This window comes from Danio rerio, chromosome 6 (assembly GCF_052040795.2).
Source record: "Danio rerio strain M-AB ecotype USA chromosome 6, GRCz13ab, whole genome shotgun sequence".
NCBI classification, from domain to species: domain Eukaryota; kingdom Metazoa; phylum Chordata; class Actinopteri; order Cypriniformes; family Danionidae; genus Danio; species Danio rerio.
The window spans coordinates 58,196,703-58,215,552 of record NC_141026.1 but is presented as its reverse complement, the minus strand read 5'-3'; the positions used below and the strand labels follow the sequence as shown (position 1 = coordinate 58,215,552).

At 32.5% G+C, this 18,850-nt stretch overlaps 2 protein-coding genes across 6 annotated transcripts in view; one reads left to right on the top strand and one right to left on the bottom strand.

Annotated features, from left to right (window-relative positions):
- Positions 1–18,850, top strand: part of slc12a5a (solute carrier family 12 member 5a) — a 2,560,186-nt gene that overhangs the window by 387,027 nt on the left and 2,154,309 nt on the right. The window lies entirely within an intron of this gene.
- Positions 1–18,850, bottom strand: part of tfap2c (transcription factor AP-2 gamma (activating enhancer binding protein 2 gamma)) — a 37,089-nt gene that overhangs the window by 16,392 nt on the left and 1,847 nt on the right. Inside the window, exons 1-3 of one of the 5 annotated variants that reach the window (XM_087255522.1) lie at positions 14,447–14,749; positions 10,583–11,041; positions 7,332–7,383 (exon numbers count right to left, since the gene is read on the bottom strand). In XM_087255522.1, coding sequence (XP_087111648.1) covers positions 7,332–7,383; positions 10,583–11,041; positions 14,447–14,494 — 559 coding nt within the window. In that variant the 5' untranslated portion in view covers positions 14,495–14,749. 5 annotated transcript variants of the gene reach the window in all.

Here is an 18,850-nt window from a genome sequence, read left to right as displayed (position 1 = left end):
GCATCCATGTTCATCCCGGAACATCATTTTTGATGGAAAATGTAATCCGTACCTATTCCCTACCCCTAATCCCAACTATTATTCCCCACTGATTTTGGGAATAATTTACTGTGAAGGTTGGGTTTAGGGCAGCAGTTCTCAAAGTGGGGGTCGGGACCCCCTGGAGGCTCGCGGGACATTAACAAGGTGTTGCTTAATGTTTTCCAAAACTCAAATAAATTTTATTAAGTTATTTGAATTACTATATTTGTATTCATAACCCACAGAAGATGGTTAATAGTTGCGTTAAAGAAACAACAACAACAACATACAAATTAAGCCATCAGCCTTAAATTTTTATATTAAAATGTAATTAATAAATGACTATAGAAAAGCATTATATGGTTAATATACTGTTGCATTTTTGTGTTGTCAATATGTTCATGTTTATATTTGCCTATAGTTGTGTGCGCAACGTTTGTATATTTACAGTATAGCCACCTTGAAATATAGGGGTCGCGAGTCACTGACATTGTAATTTTGGGGGTCGCGGGCTGAAAAGTTTGGGAAGCCCTGGTTTAGGGCATACCTGCCAACATTTGACCCAGAAAATCTGGTGGAGTTCGACACGGGTGTGAAGTGTCAGAGTAAAACTGTGGAGAACCTGTTATTGTGTACTGTGGTGTTAGTAACTGTACTATAAAGTGTGTTTCGGTTGGCCACTGCGATCGGATCCTATACCAATGTTGGGGACCTGGGGGTTTCACAGATTGTACCAAAATGCTGAGGATCGGGGGGGGTGGAGGATGGTTGAAATTACGAAAAAAAAATAACAAAACGGGAGGGTGGCGGGAGATGGGTCTGAAATACTGGAGACTCCCTGGAAAAACAGGAGTGTTGCCAGGTAAGGTTTACAGGTGGGGAATAAGTATGGATTACATGTTCCAGGATTAACAAAGATGCTAATTCAGGATCACATCATACTAGGCAAACTCATGATGTGCGGACAACTAAATTGTTTAATGCTCAATCCACTTAAGTAAATAAAAACTAAGTTACTTAACTCCTTTCCTAATAACTCCGTTTTCCTAATAGCCATTGGCTGTCAAGAGCAATCATTTTCACAGTGCATAAAGTACATAATCTGCATGATCTTATTCTACATCCCTAATCCTAAACAACACCCAAACCCAACTACAAACCTTACAACTAATAATATGCAGACATTTAGAAGTTTATTCAAAATAAAGGAGCAAAAAAGTCATAGTAAATGGTTTGTTAATTGTGAGAATTCATTCGTTCATTCTCCTAGTGCCTTTATTCACCAGGGGTTGCCACAGCCGAATGAACCGCGACTTATCCAGCATATGTTTTACACAGTGGATGCCTTTCCAGCTGCAACACAGTACTGGAAAAACACCCATACCCACCCATTCACACTCATACACTACGGCCGATTTAATTTATTCAATTTAGTTTTTGACTATACAGTTGGGTGATGCGGTGGCTCAGTGGTTAGCACTGTTGGCTCACAGCAAGAAAGTCACCGATTCAAGTCCATGCTGGAACAGTTGGCATTTCTGTGTGGAGTTTGCCTGTTCTCCCCATGTTTGCATGCGTTTCCTCCGGGTGCTCCGGTTTCCCCCAAAGTCCAAACACATGCGCTATAGGTGAATTGGATGAACTAAATTGGTCCTAGTGTATGTGTGTAGTAGTGTATGATTGCGGCTGGAAGGGCATCAGCTGTGTAAAACATATGCTGGAATAGTTGGCGGTTCATTCAGCAGTGGTGACCCCTGATAAATAAATGGAGTAATCCGAAGTAAAATGAATGAATGAATGAATGAATGAGATGAATAATGGAATCTTTTTTATTAAGATTAAGTTGTGTCGTTACAAACATAGTATGTTGATTTGGTGTTTCCCCAATCTGTTGTTCCAACAAACGTTCACAAACTGCGTCGCAAACTTCTATGCTTGCAACTACACATTTGGAGCTGTAGTTAGAAACATAGACTCTCGTCACTACATCGTTCTATTCCCAAACGATGCATCGTACTATAATAGTTCAGCCGCCAGTTACGTTGTTGTTTGGGAAACGCACCCCAGTTCAACTTGATAACAATCAAAATTTATAAATGCAAAATATCCAATCATTCATATCCAATCAAAATATCCAAGCATTTAGAGTTTATTTCGAAAAATGGTTTATTTAATACAAGCTGGAGGCTGAGGTGGCACAAATGAAGATGCTTGAGATTTATGCTAGAAACGTGTGACATAAATTTTGCTATGAACCAGAACAGGACAGCGCATCTCAGAAGAGTCGTGCATGCTGTAATTACACTGGCTAAAATATTGACATAGACGTTAATTCAGCAAGGCACTCTGGTGACTGAAAAGCAAATCTAAATTACTGACTGAATAAAATGCACACCAGAATCTGTCAATCAGCTCCTGACCTCAACACACTGCAAGCCAACACAGCCAATTATACTGCAAGGCCAGCAAACAATATAGCATCTCGAGTTGAGTATCTGCAGTAAAGAAAATAGTCTCGCGATTGTGATCTTTAGTGCATCTGTAAATCCCCTTTGATGGGTGTTTTAACATTCTTCTCATTTTTCTCACATTCGACAGCGAAGCAGGAAACACAAAAGTAAGAAGCGCAAAACTAGAACTTCAAAGAAGAACAAAGAAAAAATGGATGCATGCCTTTGGAATTAATTATCAACTGTTGGGTGCAGTTCTAGAGCCAGTCCATAATGTAAAATAAACCTTTTATAAGATCATGCAGAGCTTTCAATATTGACTTTTTAAAGAGAGAAAGGTCATGAGTCTAATTATTAAACTCTACATTGTTCATGCAACTGCACAATTAACTTTTTAATTTTGACAACTTTAGGTAGATTGAACTTAAAACAATTGAGTTGTCCCAAAAACGCAATAATTGTGTGGATTTTAGCTTATTTTATATAAGTTTGAAAAAACATGTCACTTTTTTGTGTGTGTAAAAATGATAAGACAAAATATCAAAACAAAATGTTACTTATTTAACTTATTTAAAAAAGGTAAACAGTTGTACATATTTTTTTAAGTTACACAAAGTTTAATATTTGTACTCAGTTTGATTATTGCAAGTTGAGATGATTAAAAAAATTAAGTTGACTCAACTTAAGAAAAATAGGCAGCAAGATGTTTTTGTAAAAATGATTTGTTTATTTATTTTATTTCTTATTTAAATGTTGTTTATCTGACTTTTTTTAAAAGGTAAAGATGAAGGAATTACGTTAATTAATTTGACAAATTTAAGTAGATTGAACTTAAAACAATTGAGTTGTCCCCCCAAAAGCTGAAGAATAGTGTGGTTTCAGCTCATTTTACATAAGTAGTTTAAACAAAGTGTAAAAATAAGACAAAATACCATAATTAAATGTTTTTGTTACTTATAAAATAGTTTAAAAAGGTAAACAGGTTTTTCTTTTAAAGTTATGTTTAACTTAAATTTTTCTGGTCATCTTAGCTTGCATCAAATATTAGGTTGACTCAACTAAACAAACACAGGCAGCAATATTTTTTTGAGTGTGTAAAAATTATAAGACAAACAGTCATAACAAAATGCTTTTATTCCTTATTTAAATGTTGTTTATCTGACTTTTTTTTAAAAAAGGTAAACATAAAGGAATTAAGTAAATTATTAATTTGACAAATTTAAGTAGATTGAACATAAAACAATTGAGTTGTCCTAAAAAAAACTAAAGAATAGTGTGGTTTCAGCTCATTTACCATAAGTACTTTGAACAAACATGTCACTTTTTTGTGTGTAAAAATGATAAGAAAAAATATCATAACAAAATATTACTTATTTAACTTATTTTTAAAAAGATAAACAGTTTTTACCAGTTTTTTTTAAGTTACACAAAGTTTAACTCAATATTTGTACTCAGTTTGATTGCTGCAAGTTGAAAAAACTAAGTTGACTCAACTAAAGAAAAATAGGCAGCAAGATGTTTTTGTAAAAATGATTTGTCATACCAAAATGCTTTTATTTCTTATTTAACTGTTGTTTGTCTGACTTATTTTAAAAAAAGGTAAACATGAAGGAACTGAGTAACTTACTAATCTGACAAATTTAAGTAGAGTGAACTTAAAACAATTGAGTTGTCCCCCAAAAAGTTAAAGAATAGTGTGGTTTCAGCTCATTTTACATAAGTAGTTTGAACAAACAACACGTCTCTTTTTGTGTGAGTAAAAATAAGACAAAATGCCATAATTAAATGTTTTTGTTACTTATAACATAGTTTAAAAAGGTAAACAGGTTTCAGCTATTTCTTTTAACTTTTCTGGTCATCTTAGCTTGCATCAAATATTAGGTTGACTCAACTAAACAAATATAGGCAGCAAGATTTTTTGAGTGTGTAAAAATGATAAGACAAACAGTCATAACAAAAACCTTTTATTCCTTATTTAAATGCTGTTTATCTCACTTTTTTAAGGTAAACATGAAGGAATTAAGTAACTTACTAATTTGACAAATTTAAGTATAGTGAATTTAAAACAATTGAGTTGTCCGCCCAAAAACTGAAGAATTGTGTGAGTTCTGCTTATTTAACATGAGTAGTTTTAATATGTTATTTTTGAGTGTAAAAATAATAAGACAAAAATGTTTTTGTTACTTTTCTAACTTATTTTAAAAAGGTAAACATGTTTTCACCTATTTTTTTTTTAAGTTACACTAAGTTTAACTCAATATTTTGTACTCGGTTTGAGTTACGCAAGTTCAGATGACCAGAAAAATTTAAGTTGACACAACTAAACAAATACAGGCAGCAAGATTTTTTTTGAGTGTGTAAAAATGAAAAGACAAAGAACCATAACAAAATGCTTTTGTTTTTTATTTAACTGTTGCTTATCTGACTTATTTTAAAAAGGTAAAGATGAAGGAATTAGGTTAATTTACTAATTTGACAAATTTAAGTAGATTGAGCTTAAAACAATTGAGTTGTCCTGCAAAAAGCTGAATGCTAGTGTGGTTTCAGCTCATTTTAAATCAGTATTTTTTATTATTATTATATTTTTTTACTTTATAATAATTTTTTCGGGGTTTTCACCTTCATTGGACCAGACAGTAGAGAGTATTGACAGGTAAGCATGGAGAGCAGAGAGATGGGAAGAATCGGCATAGGACCGAGAGATGAGAATCGCATTCGGGTCGCCGTGAGCACGGGAGTGCATTCGTCGACACACTAACCACTACAACACGGGTGTCATTAAATCAGTACTTTTAACACAACACATGTCATTTTTTGAGTGTGTGAAAGTTATAATACAAAAATCATAACAAAATTTTTTTTTTTTTTAAAGTCAACAGGTTTCACTCAACTTTTTTAAGTTACACAATATTTGTCCTCAGTTTGATTGCTGCTAGTTGAGATGACCGGAAAAATTAAGTTGATTCAAATACAGGGAGCAAGATTTTTTTGAGTGGATAAAAATGATAAGACAAAAAGTCATAAAATGCTATTTAATTGTCACTTCCCAGCAGGCACAGGACGTCAACATGATGCCAACATCGTGGGATGTTGCATTTTGTTTGGAAATGAAAATCAGGTTGACATTATATGATGTTACAGCTTGACGTTGTGTGGATGTTACCACTATGACGTCTATCAGATGCTGGATTTTGGTTGCCATACCTGACGAATAAATGTCAGCATTTAACGTCATCATGATGCTGGTTTAAGATGTTGGCTCGACGTTGGATTTTGGTCACTTTCCAACACAACCTAAAATCAACGTCATTTACCGCCATAATCAGAAATCAAAACAGCGTCCTTAGACACCGACTAGACATTGAATTTTGGTCAAAATGTAACCTAATATTAACATTATACACTGAAAAAAATGATTCAAAGATGATTTCTTGCCTTTATTAACATTTTTTAAATGAAGTGGTTGTAAACAATTTATTTGGGCTGAATTTAAATAAGCAAATTAAGTTGAGCATTACTAAGTTCAATGTGTTTAAATTCAACCCACATATTTTTATTTGCAACCATTCTGCAGAAATCTTTTTTGTTTTACTGTATGTCATTGCGTGCCTGCTTATTTTAAAGAGGTAAACATGTTTCAACTCTTTTTCTTAAGTTAAACAAAGTTTAATTGATGCAAGTTGAAATGACCAGAAATATTCAAGCTGACTCATCTAAAAAATACAGGCAGCAAGATTTTCTTACAGTGCAGAAGCTACTGATTATACAGACGTCAACTTGAACATGCATTCAACATGACAAACATGACAAAACTAAAGTCAATAGTTTTAAACAAACTCTTTTAAAGACACATTTTTTGCTCGCGTAAATCAACCTGAGATGAAAATTCCTACGGGGGAAAAACAGTGGAGAAGCACTGATATAAACCATCCTTTTGAGCGACTAATGATAGCACAAAATAAACAGATGTTCAAAACTGTCTTTCGCTTTTGCTTATTTAGGAAGATTTCATGTCACAGCATATGACTGAACAAAATACATGTTTAAAAGCAGCCACACCCCGACTACAGTTGATTCTTGTCTTCTCATGCATGTGTGTGTGTGTGTGTGTGTAGTGAGGCAGAATTGCGTTCACACTGTGTTCAGCTCTGTTTCAAAAGACTAAAACGCAGGCCTAGGCCTCCTCTCTCTGAGCAAACACACCATTTTAAGGATTGCCCAACATCTACAACTTTGGCTGGTCTGCCATTTTGAGAGGAATCCTTTCTTTGGCTTCCCATTCATGCTGAAAGAGTGTCAGAATGCCTCGCGGATCAATGCCAGATTAGTTAAATGGACCACATGACCAAAAGGATTAGTGATATATGTATGAACCAGCACCACCTCAAATACGCCTACCTAAACCTGGACTTTCGGTTCTCCCCCCTGACAGCAAAGGTGTGAGATTTCTTTTTAGTCTGAACGCGGTTTAAGCAAGTCTTTGTGAAGATTTGAGCCAATGCAAATCATGCACGGCGTAAGATGATTGCAAAATGTTTTAATGCAAATGAGAGATTAATCTTGAGAGGTTGTAGACGCATTCAAAATTACAGAGGGCTGTTTGACATTACATGCAGTTTCAAATCTATTAACTTTGCATGGAATATGCATATTTAATTGATTTATTCATACTAATTATTAAACATTATTATGCATGCAAGTTTAATTAGGTCATATTAATCTAAAGTCTATGCAAGTGTTTTTGTACATTATTATTTTTTTCCCACAGAAACATTTAATACAAAAAGACACTCTTCCAAATACACAACATACATCTGAGCTCTGCATTGATACATGTATGAAAACAAAAATGCCACCAACCTTTTTTGATGACCGTATGATCTGGGATTATAATACTGTGATCACCATCGTGCTGCAATAAAACAAAATGAGCAGGAAATGCATCAGTATGTCCTCTTATTCCCAAAATAAACAGTGTTCAGCAAAGCTTTACACTTTTTAATATTAAAAAACTTTAATAGTAATATATTGAGTCAAAACAAGTAACAGTCACACTTTACAATGTGCTTTCATTAGTTAAAGCTAGTTAATGTATTTATTAAATAATGAACAATACTTGTACAGCATCAATTAATGGTAGTTCCTTATTACCATCCAAATTAATGCTTGTTAACATGAGTTAATTCACTGCGAGTTAACATGAACTAACATGGAACAACTGTATTTCCATTATCTAACATGAACAAATACTGTATTAAATGTGTTGTTCATTGTTTATTCATGTTAGTAAATGCATTAACTAACATTAACTAATACAAGCTTATTGTAAAGTGTAACCCGAGTGTGCCACTTAGCTACTCTTTAAGGAAAGTAATGTGTTATGTTTCTCTTTGTTTAGAAATTAAAGGGTTAGTTTACACAAAAATGACAATTTACTGACTATTTACTCTCTCTCTCTCTCTCTCTCTCTCTCTCTCTCTCTCTCTCTCTCTCTCTCTCTCTCTCTCTCTCTCTCTCTCTCTCTCTCTCTCTCTCTCTCTCTCTCGAGTGGTTCCAAAGCCTTATGTTCAACACAAAAGAAGATACTTTGAAGAATGATGAAAACTGGTAACTATTGACTTTAATATTAGAATGAAAACAATACTATGAAAGTCAATGGTCACAGGTTTCCAGCATTCTTCGAAATATCTTCTTTTGTGTTCAACAGAAGAAAAAAAATCTCACAACGTTCTAAAACAAGTAAAGGGTGAGTAAATGATGCAGAAATTTCATTTTTAAATGAACTATCCTTTTAAGATAGACTTAAACCTATATATATATATATATATATATATATATATATATATATATATATATATATATATATATATATATATACGTATTAAACACACACACACACACATTTTTTATATATATATATATATATATATATATATATATATATATATATATATATATATATATATATATATATATATATATAAAAAACACAATGCCTTTAAAAAATTCTCTGTTACACTTTAGGTCACAATTCACTGTATTAATAAAGCATTAACTAACACTACTAGCTTAATAAACTATTAATTAGCTGTTTATTAATAGTTTGTAAGGTAGAAGTAGGGTTTTGGTTTTGGGTAAGATTAGAGATGTAGAATAAGATAATACTTTATACCTACTAATGAACAGTTAATATCTTAATAGTAGGCATGTAATAAGCAAGTTGTTAATAGCATGAATTGTCCTAAACTAAATTCTTCCCAACTTCTCTGATAAAAGCATGAGCATTTTTATCAGGCTCCTGTGTGTAGGTTTAATAATTTCAGTTTTATGACAAATAATACATACTTAAAAGGTGAAAAAAAACTCAGCATACACTAAAATATATATATACTCTGCTTGTTCAAATTACTTAGAAATTATTAAAACGAGCTGGAACAACACAATTCTTGTGATTTTTGGGGGATAACTTAATTATTTTATGTTCAAGCCACTCATTATTTTATTATTATACTATTATTCTTATTATAAATTAACTTTATCGATTTGTGTTGCCATAACATCAACGAATAGTGTGAAAGCTTTTTACAGTATAAACAAAGGAAAATAAAAATGTTCATTGTTTTCATGGAAAATTTCAGTCTGCACTAAGAGAAGTTTTTGCATCTGAACTCTTCATACTAAACAATAACTTAGAATTGTCGAATTCAATTCTAGCTTGCTAGCACTTTTCACAATACCTATTGTTTCAAAGCAGCTTTACATTATAGGTGCACATTATTGCATTAAATTCATTTTCAGAACAGTGAAGGTTATTAGTTATCATAACTTTATTAGGTACAAATAACTTTAACTAATTAACTAGTAATAATAGCTTTCAACAGTTAAAGTACACCCCTCACAAATCTATCTTTTAAATTCACATTTTAATAGGAATATATATATATATAAATATATATATATATATATATATATATATATATATATTAGATCAGGAGTTCCCAAACTTTTCAAATCGCAACCCTTAAAATTAAATTCCAGTGACTCGCGACCCCCACTACCTTCAGAGGTGGTTTTAAACTTAAAAACATTGCACACAACGCTGCACACACACCAATAGGAGCTATATAAACTACCTTAAAATCCATACAATACAAAAAAACACAACCAAAAATATTTTTTATAGTCAATATTTGTTTAATTTAATAATAACCTCACTTAATGAAAATGGTGATCACAATGTTTACAGCACAACACTATTCTTGGTTTAATTTTTTGGAGATCATTCTCCATGTTCAGTCGTAGCCTTTATTTGTAATGTATGTGAGTGCAGTGTCAAAGGTGTCAAAGTTGAACATTGTGCCATAAAATCAAACTGCTGCAACTAACACTACTGTTGTGTCATTAATCTAACGTAATAACCCCAGGGGTCACAATCCAATGGAAAAAGAATTGAAATAGTGATGGCTTTTTATTTGCATGTTTTTTTATGTATAAAATAGTATTTTTATTAGGTTATGGATAAAATATGGTAATTCGAATAGTTTAATAATTAAAAAAATTAAATAAAATTAAATAATTTTTGGAAATCACCAAGCAACCCCCCCTCCTTGTCTCACGACCCCCTAGAGGGTTACGACCCTCACTTTGGAAACAACTGCATGAGAATAGTCGGTACTGAAGCCAAATCTGGAGCTTATCTAACAAAATAACTTACGATAACCATCCAAAAACTAGTACAGCCAAATTTTTATGTTATAGAAAAATATTAAATACAAATTTAAAAAAAGAGGAAAAATCAAGAGAAGCAAAAAAAAAAGTAGTTTGTAATTTATTTTTGCTTGAATTTAATTGCATCATCTTTCAATTTCTAAATGTTTGGTGACTAAAATATTATTTGATTAAATATATCTGTTTAATAAATTTGTTTTGTTTAAATGCATCAAAATACACTGCCTATATTCTCACTGGGAAATAGATAATAATATTAATTTTCAAAATGGGGTGTACTTAATTATGCTGAGCACTGTATAAACACAGTCAACCTGCTGTTATATAGTATATGATGACTCTGAAGTGTGTTTGTGCACTCATGTGCTCTGACATCAACTCACCTGAACATCTTCCATCCCGTGACCTATATCATGCAAACCAATGTTGTCGCCTAAAGAGTCGATTCCATGGATATGCGGAGGCAGCAGTTCTGGCCTCCTAAAACCATCCCGCCGCATCCCGGACGAGCCCCCCTCCAGGCCCAGAATAGGACTTCCGAGTCCGCTTCGACCATGACCTCCGATGCCCTCCTGACCTTGCCGTCCGGGCCATGACTGCTGCTGATTGGAGTTTGCAGACTGGTGTATGGGGTTGATGTTAAACGGGTCGCCCAGATGGGAGTATGGGTCGCTGGGTTGGGTGTATGGTATAGGCTGGTAAGGTGGAGGGAAATACGGAGGCTGGAAGTCCGAGCTAGCGGGGTGGGAAAGGGATGGTGGTGGGCTGTAGAGGTGCTGGCTCACCGCAGGGATGTGAGGTAACCGAGGGTTCCCATTGCTGCTAACATCATGTCTTTCCTGCTGGAATAGAGATTAAACAACACTGTTAAAAAAATGCTGGGCTCCACACACTTAAATGCAAGTGGATTGAACTTAAAACAATTAAGTTGTCCCAAGAGTTGTGTCGTTTCAGCTCATTTTGAACAAACAGCAAGTGAATGCAAAATGTACTGCACTACAAGGTAACTTAGTAGTTTTAAGAGGACAAATTTAGGTGGATAGAACTTAAAACAATTAAGTTGGCCCAAAGAAACTCAAGAATTGTGAACTGCGAATGCAAAATATACACTGTAAAAAAAAAAAAAACCCTTGCTTCCAAACAATTGATTTTTTGTTTTGATTTGTGGACAACATGAAGGTCTTCAAGTTAGCTTATTTATTTATTTATTTATTTTAGAAATGGCAGAGGATTGAACTTAAATCAGTTAGGTTGTCCCAAAGAAACTCAAGAATTGTGCTGTTTCAGCTCATTTTAAATAAGTAGTTTGATCAAACAGCAAGTGACTGAAAGTGAGGGAATGCTAAATATACGACATTGTAAAACAATGCTTGGTTCCACACACTTATTACAGGTACAAGTTAACATATTAGTTTTAAGTGGACTAATTTAGGTGGATTGAACTAAAAACAATTAAGTTGGTCCAAAGAAACTCATGAATTGTGAATGCAAAATATACTGTATCGTAAACACATTATGCTGGGCTCCACACAATTAATTTGTGTTTTAATTTGCAAACACCATGAAGGAATTCAAGTAAACTTAGTTCAAGTTGTTAGAAATTGCAGTTGATTAAACTTAAATAAATTAAGTTGTCCCAAAGAAACTCAAGATAGTAATCTTTCGGATGATTTTAAATTAGTAGTTTACATAAACAGCAAGTAAATGAAAGTGAGTGCAAATTATATCACACTGTTAAAAATGCTGGGCTCCACACATTTAATACAGGTACAAGTTAACCTATTCGTTTTAAGTGGAATATTTAGGTGGATTAAACTTAAAACTATTAAGTTGGCTAAAATAATCTCAAGCATTGTGAATTTTGAATGCAAAATATACACTGTAAAAATGCTGGCTTCCATAAAATTGATGTGTGTTCATATTTGTGGACAACACTTCAAGTTAACTTATTCGTTTTTAGAAATTGGAGTGGATTGAACTTAAATCCATTAAGTTGTGCCAAAGAAACTCAAGTATTGTGTTGTTTCACATCATTTTAAATAAGTAGTTTGAACAAACAGCAAGTGAATGAAAGTAAATGTAAAATACACAACACTGGAAAACAATGCTGGCTTCCACACACTTATTACAGGTTTTAAGGACTAATTTAGGTGGATGGAACTCAAAACAATTAAGTTGGCCGAAATAAACTCAAGAGTTGAACATCGTGAATGCAAAATATACTGCACTGTAAAATAAATCCTGGGTTTGATTTGTGGACAACATGAAGGAATTCAAGTTAACCTAATTGAAGTTTTTAGAAAATGCAGTGGATTGAACTTACATACTTATAAATACTTTATACCTAAATTAATTAAGTTGTTGCAAAAGAATTGTGTTGTTTCAGTTAATTTTAAATAACTTGGAGTTTGAAACGTCTTATTTTGAGCGAGTGCAACATATGTTATATACACTGCATCTATATATACACTGTAAAAAAAAGTCTGGGTTATACACACAATTCCTCCATGTTGTCCTGACACAAATCGATTTTTACAAATTTAAGAGGATTAAACTTAAAACAATTAAGTTGTCCCCAAAAACCCTTAAGAATTGTGTCGTTTCGGCTCCTTTTAAACAAGTAGTTTTTCAGCAAATATACTATATACACTGCATCTATATTGCACCTCTCTAGTGATTTGAGAGCTTCTTTTATACTCAAATTGCTTTAGATTAAAGCATCTGTATAATTGTAAATATAAAGGAATTTTTAATATATATATTTTTATATAATTATGGATTTTTGTATTAAATGCAATGATTTTTGGTTGTGTGATTAAATGAATACACTGACAAATGCATATCTGGATTAATAAAAATAACAAAAACAATATTTTCAAATCTAAATAAACCAAAAACTGCTTAAAACTGTTTTTAAATCACTTTTATATTCCTGAACACTTTTGTCTTGCACTTTGTCATAAATACAGGTATATAAATAAATACCTGCAATAATAACGTATGCAAGGCTGAATTAAACCATTGCTTGCTTTCATTTAAATGCATTTTTTTTTCTCTTTAAATAATTAAAACATGCATTGGGCTACTTAATTAATTTCATCCTTAAATTGTATGTTTATTGATCAAATCGCAGATTTGACTCAAATCAAAGCGGTTAATTCGATGTTATCACATGCAACGTGTAGTTTTATCTATCCAAACATTTTTACAAAGTCTTTTGTTCTCTTTCTCATTCAGATGACTGAAACATCAACAGAGGTGCTCGTCTTTTGAGTCGGTGTTCGGCTCTTGTGCATTCATGACTTCTATTGTCAGGCCAAGTTGCTCGGATAGTTTACTGTCACCAGAATCACATGAATGACAAAGAGCGACGCGACATTTCTAGACAGCTTAGAGGAGACCGCGGGAATTAGTCTTCGAGGTTTTCACTCATATTCATCCTGAAAACAGATATCGAAAACAACGGTGAGTGGACAATGATGCGACTCTTAAATAAAGCAGGGTTAATGTAACTCAACGCTGGGTCAAATATGTACAACTGCTGCGTAAAAAAGCATAATGTCAATTTAATTGAAATGTGAGTTTGTCCATAGCTGCTTGACCCAATGTTGGGACAATTTAGCACTTTTTAAAGAGTGTAAGTTTAAATACAGGCCAACAAAAAAATGTGCATTGACAAAACGTGCAATAACTGCGTCTGAAATGAAATTGCGTTGAAATTTTTATTAAGCCTATAATCATTGTGATTACTATTTTATTATTATTAAATGCAAAACAAATTTTGATAATAGCCTATATATATATATATATATATATATATATATATATATATATATATATATATATATATATATATATATATATATATAGGCTATATATATATATATATATATATATATATATATATATATATATATATATATATATATATGTTTATTGATTTATCCATTTGCGTTGTAGTTAAATAATATTTTAAGGAACGCATTTTGTCTTTGGATGTGCAAATGCGCCTTTAAAAATGTAAAAATTAATAGACTATTGCTTATTTTCTTCATCGTAAATTTGTAATGGTTATACAAGCTGCGAACCATTGCTTCTAGAAAACTTTTTTCTTCCCCTAGAGCTCACTTTGCATACGATTTGTAAATAGAAAACATCTAATTTCCGCGTTTTAAAATTATAAGCACACAAAATGCGCGCTTCTCCACATAAAATAAAAAAGCGCGCGCCTCCTCAGTTCCTCTTACCTCGCAGTCATCTTCATACTTGACGTTATCTGCTAATTTCCACAACATGTTGTTTCTGTGAAGCTGGATCTCAGAAGTGTGTATCTGTGCAAGAGTTAGTTTGCGGTCTAGAAAATAATCCAGAGAGTCCGGCGCGCGCTGCGCACAAGTGAAGCATCAACTCAGTGTTGAAGGAGGAGGAAAACTGAAGAGAAACAGACGCACATCGAGACTCGAAACTAATTGCACGAACAAATAACTCGATCCAAAGTGAAACGCGGGACAGAAGCAGTGACTCCCTCTGACGGACAGTCTCGACTCGCTGACTCGCTTTGGACTCTCAACACTATATTCACACGAGCCGCTTGTGGGCGTTGAAAATCTGGGTGGAGGTGACGTCAGAGCAAACAAGCTGAAGTTGATTGGTCGCAGTCAGAGCGAAGGACCAATCACAAATCCGTCCGTCTGTTCTGAGGGCCAATTAATCCTGAACGAAAAAGTTGTGATGTTTTCGCCATTTAATGACAGAGAGTGCACAGACAACAGCTCTCTGAAAACATATTTAAAGCAAAATTTATACAAAAAGAGCTCAGGGATAGCTTAATTAATGTATCAGGGCTCTTTGGGTAAGGAATTCATCAGAATTAAAGGGAAAAAAAAGTCCGAGGCACTTGAAAAACTTAATAAAAAGCCTTTATTGGCATGGCTATTGCTTAAAACGGCGCCTACGTGGTTCGGTAAACTCTTGCCTTCATCGGGGCAACAGAGCTCTCGTGCGTCTGGAGTTTCTATTGAACACTATATGGTCTCGTGACTCATCTGAAGAATATTAAATACAATATACTGAACTCAGGTCAACTCAACACAGCAGTTTCAAAAGCTAACGTGGGTTAAATATGGACCGACGCAATACAATAATGACCCTTGCTGGATTTGTGCAAGTAGGTTTGTGCACGTTTGAGTTGAAACAACCCTGCATTTTTAGAGCAAAAGAGTGATGAATTAAGCCCAAACTATTGCAGGCCAATAAAACTAAGGACTTTAAATTAAAACGGAATGTTATAATAATTGAATAAATATGAGACAGACAGACAGACAGACAGACAGACAGACAGACAGACAGACAGACAGACAGACAGACAGACAGACAGACAGACAGACAGACAGACAGACAGATAGATAGATAGATAGATAGATAGATAGATAGATAGATAGATAGATAGATAGATAGATAGATAGATAGATAGACAGACATATAATATTTTATAATATTTACATATTTCATAAAACGTGGACAAACGATAAGATTTTTTTGCGAAACATAATCCATTATATTTTTGTCTGACTCTATAAAAACAAAAGCATAAGATAAAGATGTTAAAGAAATAAAAATCCACAAATTTTACACTTACATACACTGCACCAATGTATTTAGAGTGTAACAGTGAAATATTTTTAAATTAGGTAAATACGCAACATTTATGATACTATATGATACTATAAAGATAATATAATAATAATGCTAATAATAATAATACTAGTAAAAATAATAGTGGTAATAATAATAATAATAATAATAATTACAACAACAATAAAAAATAACCAAAATAATATTAAAATGATCAGCAACAACATAGCAAAATAATGCAATTTATAAATAATTATATTATATAATACTAATAGGTCATATTTATTATAAGCATTAATATTTTTTATTAATATCACAAAGTAATATATTCATTTTAAATATGGATAACAGACTGTAAATAAATACCGGGTCATTTCAATCCAATTTTGGGTGAAATAGAGACTAACCTTACTCCTGGGATAATTTTTTTATTAAAATAATAGGACTAAATGTTACTCAGCGTTTTTGTTAAGACATATCTGTACCCAATTTGGATTTAAATAACCCAGCATTACTTAGAATAAAAAAATATATATAAAAAGACCGGAAAACGTCCTCGAATTAGACATTTTGAAATCCGTAAAAATAACTATAATTCCTTTAAGCAAGCAAAAGAATCAAAATAAGGAAGAAAGCACGCTAAGAAGAAAGCAAACTGCCTAAATGAAGGATAATCCCGCTTAAAGTCGGCCGTGTGCAGGAGAATTAAATGTAATCATGGGTCAAATCGCCCGCGGCTGTTTGTCCTCGGCTCGGACTCGGTGAAATGAAGCGGGTTTGATTCTCTCTGACCTGACTGCATGCAGAGTTTCATCAGGTTTGATTCTCCGTTACTGTCAGATCTTTCACACAATCTACTGTAACCCCTAAGGACAAACATCTACTTATGTAACCTGGTGAAAGCGCAAGCAAAACACACACTTCAAAGCAATAATGTGATGCATCAATGACAATTGTCATAACACAAATTATTATTCAGCCTATATTTGTGCATAGTGAAATCTGAAATGTCTAATTTGGTGTAACTTTAAAAACTCACTTATAGTTTTAGTTAAACTCAAATGCAATGCTAATATGTGACCGAAAATAGCATGCGAATAAGATGATTTGTTTTAATAGCGATTTTAACATACATGCTTTAGGCTATTTTGTCTGTTTTTAGCTTAAATTCGTATCAAAAAGCATTTTGGACTCAAATAAAAGCAGTTAATTTAGATGTTATCATACGCAATGTGTAATTCCCCAAACAATTTAGGTGCAAAACGTGATATTTTAACTGATTTATTGATGTATTTTAAAATGTATTAATTACTAAAGGTGCTTTTCAATTTGCAGGCCCCGATAAGGGAACAATAAGGCCCCAAAGCGCTTAAAATATATAATACGCATATACACATTAATTGTAGTATTTAAATTAAATGCAGGCTTATTTATTTGTTTTTTTAGTAATAATAAAATTTTAGTAACACAAATAAATAAATTTAATTAGACATAGGATTGATCGTAAAACTCTGCAGCTCAGTTTATTCATTTTTGCGCAGTTTCTCTTTTAAATATTCTCTCAATTATCTGCTAAAGACCTATTTAGCATTGTAATCTATATTTCAGGCTTGAATTTTAAAAAATTAATGTCTAATCTGTTGCTGTTGTTACAAACTGATCCATTACCAGATAGATTTGTAACAGAAGATGAGTTGTAACACCAACAGGAAAAAAGGAGAAGCTGGTTGCCTTAAATGTTTAACCTGAATCAAATTAGCCTTACAAATCCATTGGACTTATATTATAATAAACTGACTTAAAATACCGTGTGCAACTTATAAAATTAAAGAACATGATTAACTTGAACTAAAAGCATATGCTGTCATGACTAACTTACCATATAATGTTTTACAGAGTACAAATAAAGACCAATAAGCTTCGATTTAATAGAATAAATATATTATTAAATTTATGTGAGAATTATTTTTTATTTAATGCATTACATACAGTCATTTTACAGTTAAAAAAAATTAATTCAAAGAAGCATATGCGCAAAAAGTATAATGTAGAGTTCGGAAAACGCCAAAAATAAGCGAATTTATTTACAGTCAAATACTAAGTTAAAAACACCATAATCAGGGCTGTAGCCGGGGGGCATTCGGACGACCCACCCCTCTCTGAAAAAAGGTCCAGAATTTGTCCCATACATTAGCTCATTTGCCTTATTTTGACTGCCATGCCATCATAAATAGTGAAAATAACCCATCGAATTAATTTTGGCCAATGAAAACAAATTTTTTTTTTTCATGAATCCAACATGTGCAAGAAAACATCTGACATAATCAAAGTCATCTTTTGCTACTGTGTTGTATTTAAATAGAGAAAAGATTTGACGAGCAACTTTTATTCTAAATCTTGGACTTTATTTTTTGAAAGAAAACATAAACAATAAAAATAAATTTACAGGAGAAGCTAGAAATATTGTGAAGCACTAAATTATTCTTGTTGTTGTCAAATGGCAGAATTCTGAATGAGGAAAGTTGAGTTTGCTGTTTGTTATTAGCCTAATAATTGATAATAGGCTACAGTTTTTAATTTAAACTATTTTTCTAATGATATATGATATAGTAAATTTGTATTTTAAAATAAATAAATAAATGCCATATTTTTTTCTTTATGCTAAATATTTCGGAAATATTTTTGTTACATGATGTGTGGTTATGATGACCATCCGACAAGCTAATTCAGCTAAAACTAGTGCTTAAAGTGTCACTACGCTGTAAAATAAATATGGTAAATTATTCATGACTGCATATGTTTTCAGTTTATTGTAACTTGTTAAACTAAAGTTAATCATGCTTTAACTTAATTTTATAAGTTACGCAAGCTGTTTAAAGTCAATTTATTATAATGCAAGTTCAATGGACTCGTAACGTTAATTTGATCCAACTTAAAAAAAGGCAACCATAATTCTTTTACAGTGTAATGGAGTATTTAAATGTCATAATTACATAAAAATGAGGCGTAAAACTGCA